Genomic DNA, 26,347 nt, shown 5'->3' with positions numbered 1-26,347 from the left:
TAATGGTGGTAATTGATTTAAGCGAATGTCTGAATTGAAAAGTTTCTTCACAACATCTGTGGTGCAGTTTGTCACAAAACTGTGGTTATGCACTGCGGTGTGGAAGGCAAAAGTTGATTCTTGTACTGCCAATTGTCTTTCTATTTCACCCATAGTTTTTATATGTACATACTCTCTAATATTGCTTTCGACATCCTACTCTCAACAAGAAGTATATGTTTTGCTTTTTTTTTTTTTTTTTTTTTTTTTTTTTTTTTTTTTTTTTTTTTTCATTTCAAGTGGTTTACTATATCCAAACTTCCACCATGCCCACTGCAGAATTCAGCCTTACACAAGCTGCATTTGGCATTTTTCCCATCTCCTTTAATAAATGAAAATCCTCTTCTTATATTATCATTTATGGCATAATGATGGTAGATGAAGGAAAATTTTGTGACAAATCAGCCCCACTAACATTATAATACAAACCACAGTCCTTTTATACACAACAGGAAGGATTACATCATGATCCGATCACAACCAGAGAGTGCGTACATATACATCATGGATACTAGAACATATTGGTTGGGATGATGACATCTCCATATCAATGTTTGAGGAAGTGATAAGCCACGTATGGTCAAAATATGTTTAGACATCATTGATGCTAACATCGCCATATTGATATTTGTATGAAGAATTGATAATATGGTGATACTCATAGTTAATCATGATTGAAAGCTGTAGTCACTTTCTAATATTTGGTAGGACACTCCCTAGTACAGCCCTTTTGTGAGATCGCAAAAATATTGGGATATTTTCCCTCCTGAAAATATGGTGGGTTGGTGGAATTTTTTGTCCAAAAAAAATGGGCAAAGGGTATCCCTAGAATACAATCATAATTAATAATAATTGTATGGCCTCAGCTACCATGTGCAAGCGTTTTAATATGATGCCACCTGGTTGCTTGCTCGTGAAATTCGACGTTTTAATCTAGGGGTACTAGATGGCAAAGTAAACCGAATCTCTCTTGGGTGTTTACGGCTTTTAATTAATTTTGTTGGGTGAACACCAAATGTGTCGCCAAAGATCTTTTACATGCCAACATTATATGACATGGAGTGTCAGATGGACATTTTTTTGTGCCCTTTAAAAATCTGACTACCTCTGCCGGGTTTGAACCTGTTATCTTGGGATCCGGAGGCTAACACTCTATCACTGATCCACAGAATGATAACATGGATGGAAACCAGTGTAGTTTCACATAGCAAAGCAGTTGTCAGGACCAGATTCTCAATATGCACCAAGTAATTGAACATGGTATGTGAACTCTGCTAGGTTTTGTAGATCTAGGTATTGACAGATTATCAAGGGAAAACATGTTGCTGATGCCTCCAAAGAGGCCTGGTGCAGGTCTTTTGAGTTGACACCATATAGGCAACCTGTGCGTGTGAAGATGGGGGCCTTTGGGTGGCATTTACCTCTGATGAATTCTCAACCCCTGAGCCAGTGGAATTAACCAATGAAGGTTAAAATCCCCGATCTGGCTGGGAAACAAACCCGTAACACTCTGGACCAAAGGCCAGCACGTTAACCATTTAGTCATGGAGCTGGACAGTGATTAAGATGTCAAAGATGTAGTCCAGTGACATCAACCTGAATAAAGGTGGTTTGCTATGCAGAAGGCCGGGTAATTTTGATTTTTTGGTACCGGTATGTTGTGTAATAGGTATTTTATGAAACAGAAGACAAACACCAATCAAGCAGGCGGTGTGTTCCGCTCGGGACAATAATGATGTGGGAGAACACTCACACTTAGACACACAGAAGGTATTATCTGCGTCTTACGAGAAGTCGCAACAGCTTGTGGGCACAACATGAATAAGTAACGGATACATTTACATTTCTTTCATAATACAAAATGCACTGAACAGACTAAGAGTAGGCGTTGGAAGATCAAAGGACAATATGAAGAAATGGGGCCTCCTGAAGGGGGGATCAGACCCTATGTGAATGTGGCGTGGTACAAATGACAAGGCACCTTATTAATTGTCCTGTTAAATGCACAGACCAGACCAGTATCAGCGCTGTTAACGTGGACAAATCCTGGGCAGATATATTGTGAATAACTGTTTAATTTTATGTAAATATTGTAATTTCATATATTTTATCTAATTTCCATCTGTAATCTATATTGTGCTACTGACACAAATAAATAAATAATAATACAAAATCAGTGGCTAGTGAGCAACATGTGGACATGCACTCATCTCGCATTGCACAGGATGATGATGATGTTGAAAATTTTGTGCAGTGATTTTCTCAAAGCATACTGATATCAATAAGTAGTGGCATGGCAGGAACAGCAGATGTTAATTGCCATTTGTCTTATGAACTTTGTTTGGAAGGAATCTCCAGAATTGTTAGTGGTAACTTCAAAAATGTTCATTTCAAACATAAAGTGATCACACTTGCTTCAGTTACCAACGGTGTTAATATGGGGAATGAAAAAATTACAGTGGACCCACTAAAACTCTTCCATAGAATTTGTGTAACCAAACAGTCCGATGAATACCTTAACAGGTTTTTCACCTTTTTCAGCGGGCATGCAAACCGGGACTGAATCACCTTTATTTTCAGCATTTACATTCATCATAGATTCTCTCGAAGGAAAAAAATGATTTTGTGGTGGTAGATGGAGGTCATCTACTTCATAAAGTTGTTTTGCAGCAGAATTTGAATTTTGGGAGCATTGCTAAGAGTTATATGGTTCAAAAATTGATGTAGTTATAAGTTATGAATTTCATTATGGTCTGTATTGATAATTGATCACTATCAAAGGGTAGAGGTAGGTCCACCTATTCAGTACCATTACATTAATGTTATATCTTATGTTATTGGTACTAGTTTCGACTTTGCCATATTAGGTCATCTTCAGCCATGATCAAAATTGGAAATACATGCATATATGTGACCACCAATAAAATATTACAGATTGGTATGTCTTAAGTAAAGTCTTAATCTAAAACAGTGATGAAATAAAGACTACGCTTTTAAAATTGGAATTAAAATAACATATTAAAACTATTGTGAATGGTGTTGTTGGACTATGCCAGTGTCGTTATAATAAACGAGTATTGTTGAGTATTGTTGAGTCTTGTGAATTAATCTTGGAGCTGATATTCATCTTCTGTGTGTGTTGTGGACCCAGTGAGCCTATCAATGCTGAAAACCTGATATTAAACCACTCTTTAAAAAAAAACTACGATCCTAGGCGTGATGGACAGTAGTTTATAAGAAAAGAGTGAGTTTGCAGATGCAACTGCCTGTTTTCAGGCCGACTTCATCATACGGGGGTGAAAGTTCATAAACTAGAGGAAACAGACAAATAAGTACAGTACCTACCAAAGACAGTTTCATATAGAATGAAGAGATGAAGTCAAAAAGATAGGAATCGCACTAAATGAAGCTACTCTTTTGAATTGGTTTTGGTATTGGGGTCATATGAGATGAACGAAAGAGTTAGGTTACATAGGAGAATAATGAACTTAGTAAGAGAAGTAGCAGGAGACATTGCCTTGGTTAGATTTTTCGTTCAACCTGCCAGAATGCCAGAATTTGAAGGTTCCAACTCGGATCAAAAGGAAGTGATTGTGTTTTAAACATCAGTTTAATAATTATCTTATCACCATAAGAATACCTACCCCTAGAATACCCGGCAATAGCAATCACCCTTGGATGCCTGCGTCAGGTCATTTTGAATCCTAAATCTTTACTGCGTAAAATGTGGTATGGTACTATTGTTTGGCTTTTAATACATTGACTGCCACATGCCGCCTTGAAATTTGAAATGGCATGCCACTATATGACAACACACAGTTCTCGAAATCTGAGCTGGCATGTCACCGTATGGCGCACAGCAGAGTTTTGGGCAATATGTTGTTGAAGGAGAGCTGTACCATTAATGGGCATTACGTTGATACTATATGAAGACTAAAGTACATGGTCCATTCTAGCCAAGAAGCTAGAAAGAAGACTATAGAATGGCTGTTGGATAGTCATATTTGAGTTCACTTGAATGCCATGTCTACCATATTTTAAATTGCCAAAACAACTGGGTGAGGTGTTGAAGCAAATGCACAGACTGTAGGAATAAAGATCGTTACAGAGTTATCTTAATTAGGAAAGCACTCAAAGGTACATAATGTTTTTTTAAAGAACATTAAAAATACAAAATATTCATACTGCATAAAGAAGGAAAATCAACACATTTCCAGTAATTACAAAAGAAATCACAGTACACTGCCATTAAATACATTTAGCAGTACAATAGACCTATTTACAGAGAACCTTGAATGAAATAATATGACAACATGCAGAAATTATTCAGATGACATGGAGTTGATGTTATAAAACTCCTGAAATAGCCCATAATAAAATAAGTAATAATATAATTACAATTGTAGTAATAATAAAACAGTACAGTACCATGATAGAAATTGTTCATATTCCGTGAACAACAATAATATTAATAAATATTGTGACGTATGGCCTCCAGAGAGGCCTCGTGCAGTCTTACGAGTTGACGTCTTTGGGTAACCTGCATGTCTGTGAGGAAGGGGCCCTTTGTAGATGATGATATATGTTGTTGAAGATGGCAAAAGCACTTCGTCCCTGAGTTAGAGGAATTAACCAATAAAGGTTAAAATCCCTAATTTGGCCAGGAGTCAAACCCGGACAAAAGGTCAGCATGCTAACCAGTTAGCCATGGAGTGTGATGATGATGATGATGATGATTTCCCATTTAGCTGGGTTCAGTGTTTTGTATGGAATCACCAAGGGAGTTGGCCATGCAGTTAGGGGCGTTTAGTTGTGAGCTTCAATTCAGAAGATAGTTAGTTCAAACCCCAACTAATGGCATCCTTGAAGATAGTTTTCAGTGTTTTCCCATTTTCAGACCAGGAAAATGCTGGGGCTGTACCTTAATTAAGGGCATGGCTGCTTCCTTCCCACTCCTAGCCATTTCCTCTCCTATTGTCGCTACAAGACATATCTATGTCGGTGCGACCTAAAGCAACTCAGGAAAAAAAAAATTAAATGTATGGAATCAATCCAGTTTTTTATGGCCAGATGCCTTTCCCGGTGGGGCCAATGACCTAGATGTTAGGCCCCATTAAACAACAAGCATAATCATCATCGTCTTCGTCGTCGTCATCGTCTTCTGAAGCCAACCCTATGTGGATGGATGTATTCACTATTGTGTTTCTTTGTGGTGGTTTATAGTGTAATGCGTTGTGTGTAGATGAAGATAGTTTTTGAGACAAACACACACAGTCCCTGAACCAGAGGAATTAACTCTAGGCTATGCAGTTAAAATCCCCTACTCAGTCAACTTGGGGCCCTCAGAAGTGAAGGGCAGCATGCTGATAATTCAGCCAAAAAGCTGAAAAACAACAATAATAATAATAAACAGAACAAGAAGTTGTAGGGTAAACCGTTTAAATTAAATATTTAAAAAAACAGGACACCCTCTTGTGTAATGATGTTAAATCTCATGTTTACCTGTCCATGTCCATATTTTCAGATGATGATTCTGGTAATGTTGATTCTTTTTATTTTCCTTATGTCGCACCGGCTCAGATACGTCTTATGGCTACACTGGCATAGGCTGGGGCTAGGCATGAAAAGGAATTGGCTGTGGCCTTAATTAAAGTGAAAATGGGAAACCACAGAAAACCACCTATCAGGGCTGTCAACAGTGGGGTTTGAACCCACTATCTCCTGAATGCAAGCTAACAGCTACAAGCCTCGACCTGCGTAATCAGCTCATTCATTGCTAATGGTTAAGAAGGACTGGAAGTACTTATATTACTCCGTATTTTTGGCAGAGGTGATGAGGTGAGTAGGAAATGCAAAATATTGTTAATATGGCGCTGGACAGTTGGCATTTTGTTCACTATATATTTCTCTTCAAAATGCCGTGTACCTGGGAAAATGTGCTTTTCAGGATACCATTCAGTAGTAAATAATGTTATTGGTCTTTCCTTCTGCCTATTACTTTTATGGTTTTCGGGGACACCTAGATGCCAAATTTTGTCCCGCAGGAGTTATTTTACGTGTCAGTATACCTACCAAGACAGATACAAAGCTGGCATATTTGAGCACCTTCAGTAACACTGGACTGAGTCAGGATCAAGCCATTGCTCTACCATCTGGGCCACTGAGCCAGGCAGGGTATCATTTATCAAATTTCGCTGTTTCCTCAATTCCTTATTTTTAAAAGGGAGCTTCCAAGAAAAGAAAAGTAGGCCTGCTGCACACATACTAATTCTGTTACAAACTCAAGAAATATAACTCTGTTGATCACCACAATCTATGTACTTTACTGAAAATCTAATTTGAAATAAGATAAATCCTTTGTGTTTTTTATTTGTTTTTTGCAGTTGTATGCCATACACACAGGTGGTGTAATTTATGCAGTTAATTTTTTCTGTCTAATCTGTAAAAATGTAATGCACTATAAGCGAACAAAATTGTATGCAGGACGCTTGAAATACATCCTCGCTGTTACGCCTTGGCACCACCCAAGGTGCTATAGCAAACATGCTAGCCAGTCTGTAGTTGTCTCTCTAGCTCGTTGATTCCAGCTAGGTATTTCTACTGCATGTCACCAAAAGGCATCACAATATTCTTTGAAATTCACTGAATGAAATTGCGAACATGCCAAACATTGTGGATTCCTTGTTCATATGTAAATAAATAAGCTATATATATAAGCCATATGTGGTGTTAAAAAGTTTAAGCTGTGCTATGATGCAGGCTACCCCCTACAAATAAATAGTATACTCTGGTAAATGTACTTACAACAATGATATTCCACTGTAGTGGAACTTATGGATCTGTATCTGGACATTGGTCACTTTCTCTGCCACTGTCGGCAGCACTGAAGATGGTTTTCTGTGGTTTCTCCTTTTCACACCAGGCAAATGCTGGGGCTGTATCTTAATTAATGCCATGGCTGCTTCCTTCCCATTCCTAGACCTTTCCTATCCCACAGTCGCCATAAGACCTATCTGTGTCAGTGCAACATAAAGCCAATTTAAAGAAAAATAACTTTCTCTGCACCGACAATTACAACACACAATTGAACTAGCTGATGTCCTACTTAACCGCAAGATACACTTCATTGGCAAAATTTAAAAAAAAATGAAAATGAAAATGAAAATATTTACTAAAGGATGTTGTAAATGCAAAGCTTAAATTGGTTAATTTGCACTTTTTTGAAAGTTTGAAAATATATTCAAACCAGTATCGTTATTCAGATTAAATATGAGTACATTCTAGCATTCTTAAAGTTTTCATAAATTGTGATTTGAGACTTTTTGCTAGTTATTTTGAATTTTCAAATGAAGTTGTTATATTCAGAATTTCTGTTGTACATTCCATCAGTCCCTTTACCAAAGCAGCAAAAGATCCTGTGATACTACATGACTTTACACCAAAGGCGGGAACAACTTGGCTCAGTGAGCAGCTCTCCAGCTCAGCCAAAGTCTACTCTGCAACACCCGAGTGTTTGGAAACAAAATAAGTCATTTTGTATACAAACGCCTTATGCTGAATTATGTTAATTATATTCATTTCATTAAATTATGCATAGAAAACAAAATGAATTATTTCTACATGTGATAACTAAATACTCCTTTGCCTACTATGCACACTAATAGAGATACTGTAGGCTAACATAAAAGCTTTAAAAGGATAAACAATGAACGGCAAATGAACTGTACGATCATATTGTGTAAGCAGCCAGGTACGTTGCTCTGGCTTTGCTTGTGTCTTGAGCCGCATATCACCATATAGTCTTTACAGCACAAACTATTAGAAATCAGCTGCTCTCGGTTCTTTCTGTGCTCATGCCGTTAGCTTAGGGAACAGGACTCTCTCATTGCCCACCTATGCTTTACGCTATGTTTTATGTCTCGCAAAAAGTGAGTGGTGCGACTCCATAAGCTGTCGCACATGACCTTGGTATCATGAGATACTCCTTATTCAGTACATCAAATAAATATATTCCAAGATTATATAAACAACCTACATTGCTTATAGCTCTTCTGGCACTAGTGGAATATTATTAAATTCATTCTTAACACTAGTTGCATTGTGTGCTTCAACGAGCTCAGTACTCACCGTGTTAGAATACATCAGTTACTTTATGGATATTTAATATGCTTTCATATTATTCATTTGATTTTGTACAGGAATGTGCATGATATCATATTTGGTATGGTCATAAATGAAAGTTTTGTAATATTTTATTATTTAGCCTATTCTTTTTTGTAGGGACATTTTGAAATATAGAAATATTGAACAGCTAATTTTTTTTTCATTATACTGTTCTTATTGCTATATTAATTTAGTTTTAATTTTGGGTACAGTTAAGATCAAAAGTTGTATGACAAATTTGCACAGTCTCAAGAAAAGAACTACCTAGTATTAGTACACCTTTAGATATTATTGTAGTGTCCTTGGCAAAGATCAGATGTGAAATCAAATTGTTTGTTATATTGAAATCCATTCCTTTTCAGTTTTGAATTACTGCAGGTGATTTATAACTGTGTTAAATGATATCCTAAGTACACATTTTATGTTTATTTCAAAATTATTTCTATTTCATTCCACTTTATCTGTACATGGAACAATGACTTTTTGCAAGTAATGCAATTTGCAACTAACCTATTCCTTTAGCATTTCACTGTGAATTGGCAGTACTTTGTGGACTGTGTATGTTGTTGATGAGAATCTTCAGCAGTCACGGGAGTTGTTACATGTTCACCTCTAGACCTAATATAAGGGTGAACAAGCTCTTCAGAGAACTTACGCAAGAAATGTCTCCAAGAAACGATTTCTGAAGTTACAAAACACCCAGACAATTATTGCATTCGTGTCTAGTATATTTTGAAAAGAGCATCTGATACTTGTTCTGACAGTGTCTCCCATGTCCTTAAAGCTAAGAAGATATGCCACAACCTTGGTTGATGTTCTCAGTGAAGTATATGTTGATCAGTCTAATAATTAGGCTATTCAGTAAATAAATTATATGAAGGGTAAAAAAAGCTCACATTACCTTTATGACTGTGTTCTGCACTTGGATCGCTCTTAGGTGAGCTAGGACTACCAATCACTTTGATAAAATTATCGTTTGAATCATGTTCTTCATTGGTACTCTACTGTTGAGGCATATTTGGGAATGTTTTGCAAAATTGTAAGTAATTGCTCTATCAAAAGAATCTTTCTACATACCATCCTTGCATCAGGAAGACCACCTTTTGCCTTAAATTCACTTGTGAGTATCTGCACTTCACATGTCAGGATGCTGATGAAACCATGCACAGTGGGAGAGTGTGCATATTTATGAGGCAGATTGGGGAGGGGTTGTTATGAACTAATAAGACTTGTTGAGTCAAAAATATATGTGAGGCAGTATTAGGAGAAATACTAGACCATATCCAGATTTTTTTTAAAAGTGATAATAGGAAGGTTGACCTCACAGAATTGATACTAGCATCATAATCACAATAACCATCCCTAGTTAGGTTGTTGTTGTTGGTGGTGGTGGTGGTGGTGGTGGTGGTGGTGGTGGTGGTGGTGGTGTTGTTGATATCATCACCAAACAAAGCAAACCAAACCCCATGGCAGGCACTACAGCCCTTGAAGGGCCTTGGCCTACCAAGCGACCACTGCTCAGCCCGAACGCCTGCAGATTACGAGGTGTCGTGGTCAGCACGATGACTCCTCTCAGCCATTATTCTTGGCTTTCTAGACCGGGGCCGCTATCTCACTGTCAGATAGCTCCTCAATTCTAATCACGTAGACTGAGTGGACCTCGAACCAGCCCTCAGCTCCAGGTAAAAATCCCTGACCTGGCTGGGAATCGAACCCAGGGCCTCCGGGTAAGAGGTAGGCATGCTTTCATATTATTCATTTGATTTTGTACAGGAATGTGCATGATATCATATTTGGTATGGTCATAAATGAAAGTTTTGTAATATTTTATTATTTAGCCTATTCTTTTTTGTAGGGACATTTTGAAATATCATCACCACCTAGCCTAATATCTTTGATAGTTGACTTAATATTTTTCTACTGTGTGTATTACTCTAAATTACTAAATATGTGTACACAATGGATAAGTGTAAGGCAGGGACAATTGTCTCTAACTTTACCAGATTATATAAATCATCTATCTGTCTATCTATCAGAAGTCAAAATGACTTCCTTGGGGATTAAAGGTAAATAGACAAAATGAGGCCATAAAATTTCATGACGACTTTCTCTACCTTATGTTTCTGACAAATCTTTAAAAAATAAAATTAGTAGGGAATATATTTTCAGAATAAAGTGGTTAGGGCACTAGAACAACATTAAAAGTTATAAGGAGTCAAAGGGTATTCTGGTGCTTTTATGGCAGTAGATGTGAAGCAGCATTATTTGTATGCAATTTAAAGAGGGCCGTACATACAGCCCATTAAAGGCCTTGGCCTCTGAAGAGGACTGCTGCAGCCTTGAAAGTTTTCCGTGGTTTCCTACTTTTACAGCAGGCAAATGCTGGGGTTGTCCCACTGGGCGAGTTGGCCGTGCGGTTAGGGGCGCACGCCTGTGCGCTTGCATCCGGGAGATAGTGGGTTCGAACCCCACTGTCGGCAGCCCTGAAGATAGTTTTCCGTGGTTTCCCATCTTCACACCAGGCCAATGCTGGGGCTGTGCCTTAATTAAGGCCACAGCCGCATCCTTCCCACTACTAGGCCTTTCCTATTCGTTCGTCGCCATAAGACCTATCTGTGTCGGTGCGACGTTAAGCCAATTATGAAAAAAAGTTAAGATCCCAGCCCTTTCCCATCCTTGTGTTGCCAAAAACAACATTTAGTGTATTAGTGTGACGTTAAACCACTAAGAAAAAAGTAGGACTGCTGCCCAACTAGATGTCCTACAGATATTGGAATGCCATGAGGTCAACATGGCGAGATCCTCAGCCATATTGCTTTGCTTTTATGATTGGGATTGTTGCCACTTATATTAGACAGCTTCTCATTTTATCTCACAAAGTTGAGAGAACTCTGTTCCATCCATAGGCCTGAGCTAAAATAATATGACCAGCCAGGAATTGAACCGAGGGCATGTGCATTGGGACACTTGATTCCCTGAACAGCAGGGTAATTGTTTTTATTTAGCTGGGGCAAAATAGGACCAGTTTTACATCTGCACTGAAGTTATGGAAACTATATTTGTAGAGAAAAATGACACTCCTCTCTTGGTATTTTTATTAAGAGACAGATCTCTCATAGGTTAGATCATAATTGATATAATTTATTGTTAATGTGTTTCAATATGTAACTAACTTGATTTCAATTACATTGACTCATTTTCAGAGGTGGATTCGCCTACCCTCTCTACTGGAGCTCAGCAGAAGTTTGAGCTCTCTCCTGGAGATGTCGAATCCATTTCAGAGGGAGAGATTCCTGAGACAGAAGGTGACTTGGTCCCAGAGGCAAAGATACCAGAGGAAGAGGCACCTCCCGTGGATGTTGTAGCAGATGCTGTACCAACTCCAGCAGCTGTTACACCTCCAACAGCCAGTCCAATTGTTAATCCATGTTCCCCACCCCTTCCTCCTGTTCCTGCCACTACCACACCAATGGACTCTCCCAGTCAGCCAGATGACCATAGTGTAACTTTAGAGCCTTTTGAACCCATTCTCAGTGATGAAGAAATTGTCGATGAAACTGATGGCCAGGTAAGTATCATACTACATAGTATGGGGTTGTCTGAAAAGTTCTGTCTGTTCTTGACATGTGTATGTTTGAGCATTATATATGCAGTGGTACTTTATTGAAAAGTCATATGCTGTAATAACTTGCTTGGTGATATTTTATTGTCACTTTATAAAATGTTGCCATGCTCACTAATTGTGTGTTCTTCTTTCATCACATGTTATCTGTACTGAATCAGCCAGATACTGTATATGTGCACACTCCATCTTTGCCCAGACCCTCCTCTTGGCACTATTCTGTCATTATTATTACCACGGGGTCTGCTCCATTTGCTCAGTCTATCTTTTTCTTGATGGCTTCGAGGTCTATTGACTCTCAACATATCCAAACCCTTATAACCTTGTTTTAGCTATAATATCACAGAGCGATTGTCCGGCTCCATGGCTAAATGGTTAGTGTGCTGGCCTTTGTTCAGAGGGGTCCCAGGTTTGATTCCCAGTAGGGTCGGGAATTTTAACCATCATTGGTTAATTTCACTGGCATGGGGGCTGGGTGTATGTGTCGTCTTCATCATCATTTCATCCCCATCATGAAACGCAGGTCTCCTAGGGCGTCAAATTAAAAGACCTGCACCTGGCGAGCCACACATATCCTCGGTCACTCCCGGTACTAAAAGCCATACGCCATTTCATTTCATACAGAGTGATTATTGGTTAGGAATTGCATTCCTTCTGTGTAGTCATCGGCAAAGTCTGTTACCTTTTGCCAAATGTCGGTAAGCCATAGGGGACAATTGCCAAGGCATTCTCTGTTGATGACAGCGACAGTGCTTCCTACTGCATGGAGTACAGATGCAACATCAGAAAATCAGTGGCCTCGGAGGGGTTCCTTCAACTTCAGAAACAGGTTGAAGTCACAAGGACTCATGTCTGGTGAGTACAGAGGGTGTTTCATGACCTCCCAGTACCACCATTGCAATAAGAGCTTGACATTGTTTGCGACATGACAACATGCCTTTTCATGCAACACGATAGGGCGATCATCTTGCAATAAATGTGGATGTTTGCACTGCATAGCCAGATGCATATTTTGCTCCTGAAATCGGCAATAGTAGTCACTGTTAACAGTTTGTCTCCCAGGCACAGCATGCTTAAGAATAACACCCTCGTAGTTGTATGCCACAATCAGCATAAGCTTCACCCAACTGGGTTCCTGTCAAAATTTCTCTGGAGGTGGAGAACCTGGGTGATGCCATTCATTCGATTGACGCTTTAATTCAGGCTCGTGGGCTCATGCCCACGTCTTATCAGTGATGACAATACACTGCAGAAATGCATCTCCTTTGTTGCGGTATCTGTCCAGGTGGATGCCAGTCAGTGCATACCGGTGCCATTTCTGTACTTCGGTGAGTTGATGTGGAACCCAACGGGACACAATTTTCTTCATGTTAAGGCACTTCATCTGTATATGCCACTCCATTTGATGACAGACCAACCTCTACGGATAATTCCCAGACGGTTCATCGATGTTCTAGGGAAATGAGACCACTCACAATGTCAATCAGATCTTGAAGAATGGATGGCCAACCTGTGCAGTGCAAATCTGCAGTCTTGTTCCGACTCACACGAAACGCCTTGACCCATTGTGCAACCATCCTATACAGTAATGCATTCTTGCCTCAGGCTACATGTAATCATCAATAATATACTGATTCAATTTTAATCCATGAACGCTGATCACCTTTTGAAAACAGAGTGGTGAAATCGACACTCTTCACTTCAATACTACACAGCACTGGATGCCTATCAAATGCCCACTACACATCAACAACAGCGCCACCTGACTGTTCCCATATCCTATTTGAGCATGCCCAATCTCCTGCGAGTGTCTGAACTACATTGCCACTACTTTATTTACAGCCGTCATATGTTCTGTCATTCATGGGGTCCTTTAGTATCCTTCCCCTAGCTGCAAGGTTTATCTCTACAATGTCTGTCCAGTGGATTCTTGCTCTTTCCACCATCCATTCTCCTGCCACATGCCTCTCCAGGTTAACATAACCTGTCCTTGCTGGCCCCATGCTCATCACATGTCTAAATTACCTCAGTCTGTATATGATGACCCGATCTAACAATGATGTCTCAATTCCACCTTCTTTTCTCACCATGTCATTCCTTAACCTGTCCTGTTTTGAATTCCTGGAACTTAACCTTCCATTCATTGAGTCTCAGCTGTACTTGTTACTCAGATTCTTCCCAGATCATGGTGTCATCAGCACAAGCCATTTAAGTTCTACAACTAGAAGTCTATTAGGCCTATCTCTGTTGTTAACAATATGTATTTCAAGGTTGTAGTTGACACAAAGTACAATAACAGTACATTTCATGAATTACTTTTCTCCATCTTAATGCAATTTGATTGTCCTGGAGAAGATTCCTGATGTGGTAGTAAGAAATGGGTTCTTTTTGGATCCTGATGGTAACTTCTGCTTGGGAATAACTATCTTGTGTTACAGTACATCCAAGATACTAGTATTTTTATTCTTTTGTCTACCAACAAACATGACCTCTGATTTTGTGTGGCTTACAGTATATGTAGTCAAAGTTTTGAAATTAGTCATTCCACAAATTTTGCTCCTCCTGTATATTTACTCCTATTTTTCCCTGAATTATCTCATTATCTAGTAAAAGAAATGCCCTGAAGTTATTATCTCCCATACCCTGATTTCATTCATAACAATGATAAATACGAGGGGGATCAAATATAAACAGATTTTTATTTTTAACTTAAATTCATGTATTAAAAAACACAAGGCAATTACAATTTATTTTTCCACATAGTTTCCTGCTTTGGAAATGCATTTGTCCCAGTGTACGGGCAGATTTTTGTTACCCTAATCTTAAAAAAAAGACCAAAAAAAAACAGGGTTGTGTCACCAGCCAGTTGTGCACGAAGTCTTCCACACTCTCGTCATCTTCGAATCGTTGCCCTCCTAGAGCTTCTTTAAGCGGTCCAAACAGATGGAAGTCGCTGGGCGATAAGTCCGGGCTATAAGGAGGATGATCAAGTGTAGTCCAGTGCATTTCCTGTGGCTTGGAGACAGTTAGAGCTGCAGTATGGGGCTGTGCATTGTCGTCTTTTGTGGCGATGTGCAACCCACGCTTGTTCAACAGCTCGCAGTAGTAAGCAGCATAGATTATGTGTTGCTCAATCAGCTGATTAATCAGCAAAATGCCTTACCGATTAAAAAAAAAAAACCTGTGGCAAGAACTTTGTCAGCTGACAGTCAAGCCTTGGCTTTCACTGGTGTTGCTTCCTCTTTCCTCCACCACTCCTTACTGGCTTTTTTGGATTCGGGAGTGTAGTGGTGGACACATGTTTCATTGCAGGTGGCGATCCGACTCAAAAATGCAGCACCTTCTCCTGTAAACCTTGCTGTAAGCCTCTGACAGTCCTCCAAACATCTCAGATTTTTGGTCAAAAGGCGAGGGACCCATCTGGAACACACTTTACAGAATTGTAGGTCGTTTGTGATGATTGCTTGCCAGCTCCCATAACTGATTCCAACTTGTTCTGCAGTTTCTGATACTCTCGCCCATTGATCGGCATCAATAATGTCTTTAACCGCACAGATGTTTTCTTCTGTAATGCTGTCTGAGTACGGCAATCGTGTTTCTGATTTTCCACACGTTCTCATCTTTCCTTGAACTTTTATGCCTGGCGAACACAGGTTTCCTTGACAATGTTTGATCACCGAACTGTGCAGTCAGTCTGTGGCAAATTTCTGCTGCTGTAACTCCTTCTTGAGCAAGAAATTTTATAATTATGCATTGCACAGTGGAGGGGTGCATCTGTTGCTCAGACATCATGAGTGTTACTGACGACACAGCGGGTAATATCTAACAGCGCGCTCTTCCCACTCCTAACAGTCCCACCTAAGCATAGCAGAAGCGCGGGGCCAGTCCTATCAACTGTTGATGTTTAGGAACAATAATCCCGTTTATATTTGATCGACCTTCATACTAAAAGTGACTGGGTATCTTGTTGAATTTCTTGTTTTGTCATGTGAACCACATTAACTGTTGCTTATTTGGCGAACATTTTTGCTATAATTTTGTAGCATTGTATGTTTATATTAAGTCTTAATGCTGGTTGAACAGACGTTTCTTTTTTAGTATGTGATGTATGCTTTTCTATAAGGGAGAAAATACTGTTGATGTACAAACATATTTGTTAAGTGTGTTGAGAGGTTGTTACTAGTAAATCAAGAGTTTGGAGCTGGTTTTCACAATTTTCCAGGCTTTTTATGTACGTGTGGAAGCCTTAAACTATTGTTGAAGAATTTTCACAGCAATTGATAGCTGATTAAAGTACTTATCAGATGATCCAGCTTGTAAGCTGAAGGTTGCTTTTTAATTCCCAAAAGTACCGTTCATAAAAGGGAACTTTCAGACTGAGGTGGTAATGATGTGTTTGCTTGGTTCACCTTGAAGCATGAAGATTTGATGTTCGTGTCAGAAAGTCAGCAAATTTTGAAACATTAAAATTTCTTTTTGAGAGATTTTGTGTTTACCTTACCAGAGTTGTCGTATCTTAGATGTCAACCCTTTCTATCTTGCCTTCTGCCTGTAACTCCTTATTGATGACATGGTCTAACTGTGGGTAGAGCCCTGCACGGATGCGGATATCCGCAAAGTTAGTGTCTGGGCGGATACAAACTGTATGGCAGTGCGGATAATTTTGTTGATAATTTCTAAATAATAACGTTTATTGATTTTCACTCAGGTATACCCTTGTTTTTGCTTGTGGTTAGGCAACCCTTGACATTGGCATGGGAGAATAGTGATATATAACGAGCCTTGAAACCATAAAGCCATAAATCTGACCTAAGCCTAACTGGCTCCTGCCCGCAATTAATGAAAGGAAGGAAGAAAGGTCAATACGTCGGTAGTTGTCGCAAGAGGAAATCCCTCATAAACCTGTGACTGTAGGTGTTGTGGTGCCAGGTATCAGGCCTATTGTATTGTGTTAACAGATTCATCCGTTTCAATACCTTGGGTGTAATATACTATAGTTGAATATTTAAATTATCTGCGGATAACCATTCGCAGATGCAGGTGCGGATGAAGGAAGTGCGGATGCAGATATTATTTTGTATATCCGCGCAGGGCTCCTCTACCCATGGGATCTTGAACATTCTGCAACATATCCACAATTCAAAAGCCTCCCATTGGTTCACTGATGAAGTCTTTAATGTCCATCCTTCAAAATAGTAAAGCAACACCAGTAACACATAAAACTTTGACATGCCAGTGAGGTTCTCTCTCTTTAAAAAAAAAAAAAAAAAAAAAAAAAAACCTTTCTAGTTTCAACTTAGTTAATATAACCTTTAAGTTTTCCAGTCTGTCTAAACTAATGCAAGATGAAAAAATATTAGAAAATACCTTAAGAAGAAATATTTAAATAACACAATATATCTGTAAAAGAAAACATTTAATTAATAATAGAACGACATATTTCATTCTTGAAAGTGCATCATGAGATTCCATCAAATCCTGCTTTTTTTAAAATTTGGATATTATGAACAAGTGGAATAATTTTTATGTTAAAATTCTGTGTTCAGTGCCTTAATAGATGTGGAAATGGTTTTTGAACTTACCTTGTACTCCATCTGTTGTACTTCCTGATTTGATAAAATCTGGTAATGTTCCTTCAGGAAGGAGACATATCATTCTGTTTTTAATTAAATGTTTTCTTTTTAAATATTTTCTATCATTTATTAATCTTACATTAGTTTTGGCAGACCGGAAAACTAAAATAAAGTTAAACCATAGCGAGTAGAAGGAAAAGTGTGATCTCCCCCCTAGTTCACCACTTCCTCCACTAGACGGCTCTTCCTCCACTAATTGTGCTTTAGCTTACAAGTTGGTATACGAATAAAATGTAAATATTGCATACAAAATCTTATGATTATGCTTACCATTCTAGAAGTCATTTGTGACATAGTGAAGATAGCTTCTGGGTAAATTTTGTAGTCATAGAAGATTTCAGTAATGTAAAACAAGTTCAGGGATAATGTCTCAACAGGGTCATCACAGCACCCTAATTCTGTGGAATTGTTAGTGATACTGTGTAAACTGTCCAAACACTCATAAAATATATCGACCCCTAGACTACATTCCGAAGAGAGTTTTTAGTTCCACTACATTTTTTGACTTGCATGAACATATTAAAACCAGCTGTTGAAGAATGGGTGAGGGAAGTGCTGTTAATGCCATATTTATTGCTGTAGTCCTTAATAAATGTGAGGGCTGTGGCAAGTATTTCTTCTGTAGGCTTTCCATGAAGTAGGCTGACACATTTTGTGGTCTTGGCTGTGTTGCATGCTATATATCCTCTGAGATAATAAAATCTTAGTCACAACATGTATAGTATTTTACCTAAAATTCCATATACAATGTAGAATTCTATAGCAAAGCACAGGTACTTGAGCTTGTATCTCCATATAATTAAGGTTTGATGCCCAATTGAACCTTCATGAAAAGCCCCTGCTCATATTGCAACCATACCACCCACGCCATTGCCCCATAGAACCATACGAACCGAGCTCGATAGCTGCAGTCGCTTAAGTGTGGCCAGTATCCAGTAATCGGGAGATAGTGGGTTCGAGCCCCACTGTCGGCAGCCCTGAAGATGGTTTTCCATGGTTTCCCATTTTTACACCAGGCAAATGCCGGGGCTGTACCTTAATTAAGGCCACGGCTGCTTCCTTCCAATTCCTAGGCCTTTCCTATCCCATCGTCGCCGTAAGACATATCTGTGTCGGTGCGACGTGAAGCAAAAAAAAGAACCATACGACAGTATCATTGTCCCCAAAATTTCGGGCTACCGCCATTTAGCTCCATACGCCAAGGCGTTCGATGATATAGGACCTTTTCAGTCTAGAGTCAAATGCCACCTCATCTAGAAAGCAAAAAAAAAAATAAACTTCAAGATGATGGGTGCAAGGATTAACTGCAATCCTCCATTCCATGGAATCAAGCCAACGGCCTCCTAGGGCCACGGTGCATTCGCGGCATAAGATCTAAATACAACACTAAACTAAATTAAAGGCATAAATGAACGGAAGAAAAATTAGGATGCAATTTTATGGCAAAAAGATAAGCAAAGAAAAGTTTTTAAATAACCCTATTTGTTATACCTTGATACACACTAGATTAATTAAAAGCAACCCTGAATAATTCTACTATAATAAAAACAAAACACACAATATCCTATGGACTAAATACAAATTTGGAAATGTCACTCCTTTCATTGAGAATTTTAACAATTCATTATATTTGATCGTTTAATCAGTTGATCGATCCTTTCCTTTTTGACATGACAATTAGTACACCTATATCATTATTAATTTGAATGCTTGTTAAGTACAGAAATATCCTTGTAAATGCAACGGTTCTCATTACAAGCTTTCTTTGCTATTAGAAGAAACACACTATCTATGCTAAAATCGGAGACAACTTGAACTAATCAACTATACTACTAATTAATAAACAAAAGAATAAGCTAACACTAGTGGGCAAAATCTCAACAAAAAAATAAAATTAGACAGATGTCGGGTCCAGAATCGAACCCACATCGCAATGAACCCAATGACAAAATCAAGAGACTGAACCAGTTTTCGAATTCATAAAAAAAATTTAAACACATCTCAAAGAGCATATTCAAAAACTTTGTACACATAGTATAAATAGAAGTATAAGCAATAAACACATGTAGCTGGCTGTACAACAACAACCAAAAAAAACTTGTGTGTGATGAAAATCCAGGGTCTGCCTTGGACTTCGAACCGGTGGTCTCCAGGATGCCACCAACAAACAGGTCTCTAAAATTTCCCTATCTCAGTTATTCATAAGATCAACAAACAATACAATACTGACGTTCCAGTTATTTAATTTCTTTACAGAAATAAACATGAATGAGTTAAAAAGAAATCCTCTAAATGCAGTCGCATTTATGCGAAACCCCCAAGCATTCAGTCTTGGTGGACAAGCTTGAACAATACTTTTGGCAGTGTCCCTTCTAACAAGCGAGTGCTAACGCACCCTTTTAAAATCACCTAGTAATGGGTGGCCGGAGATCACTCCTTTTAAATACATTCAAGGCGAGACAAAACATCTCCCTGAGAAAAACATCGTGGTAAATATATATCATTTCAACTGATATCTTCTTATCATATTCCATAGCTCCATTACCTTATTAATTCTCTGCCCGCTTACAATTCTTTAAATCAATATCAAGCCACTATTCATCTTTTCAGTGTCACATCCATAGACTTCCAGTTGTTTGCATAGAAAAAATCAGCCTATGTTTTCCTACTGTTTTCAAAAAATCAAATATGGGTTTAAACATATCCATAATTTTATTCTAATATTAAAGAAAAACATATACTTGTTGACGAAAAAGGAAAAATATATTTAAAAATGGGAGAGCATCCGTTCGTGTCCAGGCTTGTCACAACTTACACAGATAATAAATTAATACAGCCATCTATATATTCTACTCGTGAAAAATTACATTAAAACAAGAGTGCCTTTCTACGCCCATGATTATTATGCCAATACGGGCATTTTGAAGGCACTATTGCCATGCATTACCAAAATAGATTGAATATTCCAAAAAAAAAAAAAAAATACATAATATGGTTTGAAATCATCACTAAAACAAATCTATATTTTGCCCTTCTAATCTAAAGCCCTCTCAATCTTTCTGATATTTCATCATTAAATCACGCACCTGCATTACATTAAATTTACATTTTATAGGCCCGAAATTTTAGCCCATGTTACAGAATTTCCATTTCCATCCAAATAAATATATTTAAAACAATATGAAGAACACTCACAAGTCTCTTCCTAATTCAAAAATACGTGCAATTTATATTATGTGATCTACATAATTATAACCGTGCATTTATTCAGATAATATTTAGATTTTATGTACTCATCGTCATGTCGAGAAATCCATGGTTCAGGCCTCAGAAAGGCCCTTGGCGTCGTTCAGCCTCTTATGGTGCTGACGTGGATCACAGGTTTGAATCCTCTTCTGGTCCTGGTGAGCACGTTCATAATCCCAGGGTCCTCTTCTTCATTGTAACAAGTCTAATGACATTGAATTAAGTTGCGTCATTCACAAACACAATTTTCGAAACTGTAACACAGTTCTCACGGTCACGTTAGTTAAAATTTTCAAACGCTTTTAATACTTTAACTTCATCTCACTTGGACAAAGTTTTTCACATCGCGTATTGGCAAAATGTATATTAGCACTCCCGAATACAGGTAAGGCCAGAAAACCAGCGGACCATGTCTCTGCCTTCAATCTTTCGTGTCAAGTGAATAACTTCCTCAATATGGTGGGCCCTTATATAATTTCACCCCTACTCGAACAATAGATGGCCAACAGTCCCCACCACATTTTGCATATCAGTGGTTCTACGGGTTGTGTGACATTAGCAATGCGCTCAAATGCGTGACTCAGACTTTTAAGTACTCTAGTATTGTGCGGAAAACAGATCAATCGGCGCAAGGTTCTTAAACACTACTAAAGATTGGGCCCAACGCGAGACGAGCTGCTATTGATTAACGAAATGACGTCACAGTTGGAGCAAAGCAGCTGAGCCCAGAGCGTGCAAATCAGTAGGAATCTCATAATGCCAGCAAACACTACAGTTTCTCAGAACTAATTGCAGACCAGGCATAAAGATTACTGCTGTTATAATATTGAATGAGAGTACAGTATAGTAAGTTTTCATTATTTCTATTACGAATAAGGTGTAAATGTAACGTGACGGCACACTGACCAACGCTTGAAATTTATTAACATTTCCAAGGTCCTCTATTTATTTTGAGGAAGGTTACGTGCTCTCAAATCTGTAAACATAAATATTTAGAGATATGAAATGTTTGTAATATTAAATCTTGACAGCAGAACTTCCGTAATGGAACTACCGTATGTTGACATACGATATACTGACTCATTTCCGCAGGTATCGAGTTTAAAGCTTAACACATATTATAACAGCAGCAGAAGTAAGTTCATATTCGAAACTATGCATAGATATTCCTACTTTTTAAAGTTAAAGAATAAGAAAGAACAGGAAAAACGCTTAATTAGAACACATTCCTACCTGTGATGTCAGATGTCATAAATTTTTTTTTTTTTTGCTAGTGGCTTTACACCGCACCGACACAGATAGGTCTTATGGCAACGATGGGATAGGAAAGGCCTAGGAGTTGGAAGGAAGCGGCCATGGCCTAAATCAAAGTACAGCCCCAGGATTTGCCTGGTGTGAAAATGCGAAACCACAGAAAACCACTTCAGGGCTGCCAACAGTGGGATTTGAACCACTATCTCCCAGATGCAAGATCACAGCCACGCGTCCCTAACCGCACGGCCAACTCACCTGGTGTTTTGTTGTTTGTTTTTTTTTTCCCAGTCCTTGCCCGAATGTTTATTTGTCGTATGCGTATAAATGTTCTCGTTCTAACATACATTTTTACTATTTCTGGTGGTGTAGCGGGGAATTTACTGCTAATTATTTGACGCACTTTGCATATAATATTAGGTATGCATCACAGTTCAGCACGTCCGTGAGTGTCCGTGAAAATTAACTCAAATTCCTTTATTTGGTTTAGTCGTTCTTCCGATGGAATAAGTAGATCTCCCTGAGATAACACTTCTATCCATCCCACAGGGGCTGTACCAGAAGAAATGGAAAGCATTTACCCAGTTGGACTTCCCGTTGTCCTGTCATATTTTCTTCCACGGTAGGCGATGTAGCCGGTGAGGTACCGAAATCCTTCTGCTGAACAATCGGGTGTCGCTGTAGATTGCGGTGAATCATTAATGGCACGGTTTTCTATCGCAATGATACTATGAACGCAGAAATTTCACTCGAGCTACTAATACACTGTTCACGCAACTAAAAGAAAATAAATGCACCTCACTGCACGAACATAGCAACTTAACAGAGATCTCACAGAAACGAACTACGACACACACACTACGCAAAATACAATAGGCCACTATACAAACCAACAGCAATATAAGGAAAGAAATTACGTACAGATATTACGCGGAAATCTTTTCTTTATAAGACAGACAGCTATAAACAAAGAAATAAGATACATATGCGGTTGTGTGCTACACAGTCACGGTGCTCCTGTGATGACGTCACGAGCAGGATGAGGGAAAACTAACATCTGCTGCGCAACCAATCTGGGCCACCCGTGGATCAGCGCTTTATCTGAAATTTATTATCAAATTGATGCCTTTTCAGGGATCCCCCATCCGGAGTCTGCGTAGTCATCTGGCGTGAGTACGCTACTGGTGCTTATGTAATCATATGTTGGACGAAGTGGTACTCGACTAAACGAAAGGAAGACTGGGAGAATTTCAGAATGATGCGGAAACTGTCGAGTAAGACCATCAGACGTGTGAAAAGATCTTACGATCGGTCAAGACTGGAGAAGTTAGATGAAAAATTCAAAATGTACAACACCAGAAACTTTTATCGGGCCTTCAAAGAGGAACTTTCAGGTTATAAACCACAATGTCTTCACTTTAAGAATACAGACGGGGAGTTGGTCACCTGTAACAGCCAGAACGTGGAACTTTTGGCAAACTACTTTGAGCAGCTGCTCAATTGCGAAGAGCCCACGGAAAGATTACCTGTTGAAGATCCTCCAGAGATACACCTCCCATCTAACCCACCAACAATGCAGCAAGTTGCTAATGCCATCGGACATCTTAAGAACTGCAAAGCACCCGGGGAAGATGGCATCATTGCGGAAGCTCTAAAAGCAGGTGGAAATAAGATCACAGAGGCCATACACCAGATCTTGATCGATTGCTGGGAGACTGGCAGGATCCCTGATGACTAGAAATCAGCTATCATACACCCTTTACATAAAAAAGGTGACCGCAGTGATGTCAACAACTACCGAGGGATATCTCTGCTGTCAGTAGCATACAAAGTGCTGTCAAGGATTTTACTGGACAATGTAGAAAGCCAATGTGATCGAACGATTGGTGAATATCAAGGAGGATTTCGGCGGGGATGGTCTTGTACTGAGCAGATCTTCAACCTAAAAACCATTCTCCAACTAAAACAAGTAAGGAGTATGAACATCGCTGTGGTTTTCGTCGACTTTAAAAAAGCTTATGATTCCATCGACCGCCAGACACTCTTCTCCGTACTGCAAGAACGAGGTGTTGATTACAACACACGCACCCTCATCCAACAGACTCTTACGGATACAACATTTAAGGTGAAGTTCAGGGGAGAACTATCTTGGACTTTCAAGATAAAAACTGGAGTACGGCAGGGTGATGGCCTCTCACCCATTCTGTTTAATCTAGTGCTTGATAAAGTCATCAAGAACTGGGAATGTACACTAAGGAATCTAGAAATCAAACCAGTTGCCATTGGAGCCGGGACTCGAAAGATTGAGATCAGGTGCCTAGCATTCGCAGATGACATTGCAATCCTAACCAACAACTCTAAGGATGCTGTCATTGCTATTGAAGCCCTGCACGAGATAGCGGTGAAGGCTGGATTACACATATCGTATGACAAAACTAAGTACTTTGAGACTCGGCATCCCGGTAACCCCCCTTTGACGACCATACATGGAACGATTGGGAAAGTCAATCGCTTCCGCTATCTTGGTGAATGGGTCCACCCCAATGGTAGAGACGGTACATCCATCCTAGAAAGGTGTAACAAACTCAATGCAGCGTACCAACTATCCCACAACCATTATAATAAGAGGTGCATTTTGAAAAATGCTAAGATCTGTCATTACAAAACTGTTGTCAGACCACAGTTTTTGTACGCCTCAGAGACCCTCCTGATGAACAAAAAAGGCACCATGGATGATCTAGAGAAAGCCGAAAGACGTATCCTCAGGAAAATTCATGGACCGAGATTGCTCCCAGATGGAACCTACAGACTTAAATCGAACTCTGAGCTGTATCGACAGTTAGAATCAGCCAATACCAGCATGCGACGTAGGAGGCTTAAGTTCTATGGACACCTACAACAAATGGACAGCAACAGGCTTACCAAGAAGATCTTTTCTTTGGTTAAAAGCTACAAGACTGGAAGCTTGTGGCTTAATGAAGTACAGAAGGACTTGGATTCGGCTGGGATTCCAGATATTGATATAGAAGATCGTTCCAAATTTTGTGCTATGGTACAGTCTTGGACCCCACCACCTAGAGTTCCTAGAAGTCGGAAGCCCCTTTCACAGGAGAGAAAGGAGAAATTATCAGCAGGGCTCAAGAGATATTGGGAACAAAGAAGAGCATCGAGGAAGAACTAGTCACCAGCGCTCCTTAGTGGGCTTAAATCAATAATAATATAAACAATTAGAATTTTGTCAGAGGTCTTTTATGAAAACATATGACATATCGAGGTTTTCCTTGCTAATTATTAGGCATATCTCGAAATCTTACAATACAAATCAAGCTTGCACGTTGGCATTGCCGTGTTTCGGCCATTTTTAGTGGCCGGAGTTGTTACTATAGATTTTCTTTCCTTATCATTTTTCATAGCTCACTCTCTTTCTGGGGGTTCTTCCAGCTATGAGACTCGTGTTTACAGCACCAAATCAGAAGTGTTGTGCAAACTGATGTAACCTAATGAAACTTTACTCTAATATGGACAAGGGAGCTTAACAGAATTTTCCACCGCCAAAATAAATTTTTAAATAAATATGTGTATGGCCAATACGGTCACAATGTAGAAGTATGTAATACATCTGTTAGATAATTTAATTCCCTAGTGAAAGTTTCTGTCACTTCACTTTCTTCAAATCCTTCTGAATTCACATATTTAAGAAACTTTATATCATTTGCAACAGAATTATTAAATAACTGAAAAGCAAGTCTCACATTCATGCTTTGAGATGAAGTTTTGCTAGTTGCTTTACGTCGCACCGACACAGACAGGTCTTATGGCGACGATGGGACAGGGAAAGGCTGGGAGTGGGAAGGAAGCGGCCGTGGCCTTAATTAAGGTACAGCCCCAGCATTTGCCTGGTGTGAAAATGGGTTGAGATGAAGTGGGGTCTATATATGCAGACATTAGGAAGATGAAACATGTCATGCCTAAAATAGTGCCTATAGCCCTTAGGTGATATACTGTAATTGTATATAAGAGGCGATCTAAAAGGAATTCTTTCTCATATCTAATCCCTTTCTTATTTCTTAGTTTACATTTTTTGAGCATGATGTCAATAAATGCCTTTTGCTCTCTGTGTAATGTTAGCTGACTTAAATAATCTGACTATTGACTTGGAATCTCTTCGGCCTAGTTGTTTTTCTAGCAACAAAATCTTAGCTTTAGCTATTTTCAGTTTATTACGGATAGTCATTAAGTTACATTCCTGTCTTTTTTTTTTTTTTTTTTTTTGTAAGTTAACTTATTGTCATCTGAAACTACTTCATTCCTTTTAGCACTCTCAGAACAAGCATCGGAATTTAATTTGCAGTGACACCTGTGTGATTTGTTTCTTGAACTTTTTTCTGCGTTC

The 26,347-nt window shown here is 39.0% G+C and overlaps 1 protein-coding gene across 5 annotated transcripts in view; it reads left to right on the top strand.

The window, feature by feature from the left end:
* Positions 1-26,347, top strand: part of vir (VIR_N domain-containing protein) — a 439,345-nt gene that overhangs the window by 208,569 nt on the left and 204,429 nt on the right. For all 5 annotated transcript variants that reach the window (XM_067142987.2, XM_067142988.2, XM_067142985.2 and 2 more), the window contains one exon: positions 11,406-11,770. In XM_067142987.2, coding sequence (XP_066999088.2) covers positions 11,406-11,770 — 365 coding nt within the window. The remainder of the gene's footprint in view (positions 1-11,405; positions 11,771-26,347) is intronic.

This window comes from Anabrus simplex, chromosome 3 (genome assembly GCF_040414725.1).
Source record: "Anabrus simplex isolate iqAnaSimp1 chromosome 3, ASM4041472v1, whole genome shotgun sequence".
In the NCBI taxonomy this organism is placed as follows: Eukaryota; Metazoa; Arthropoda; class Insecta; order Orthoptera; family Tettigoniidae; genus Anabrus; species Anabrus simplex.
The sequence above is the reverse complement of the archived record's forward strand: the minus strand, read 5'-3'. Positions and strand labels throughout refer to the sequence as shown.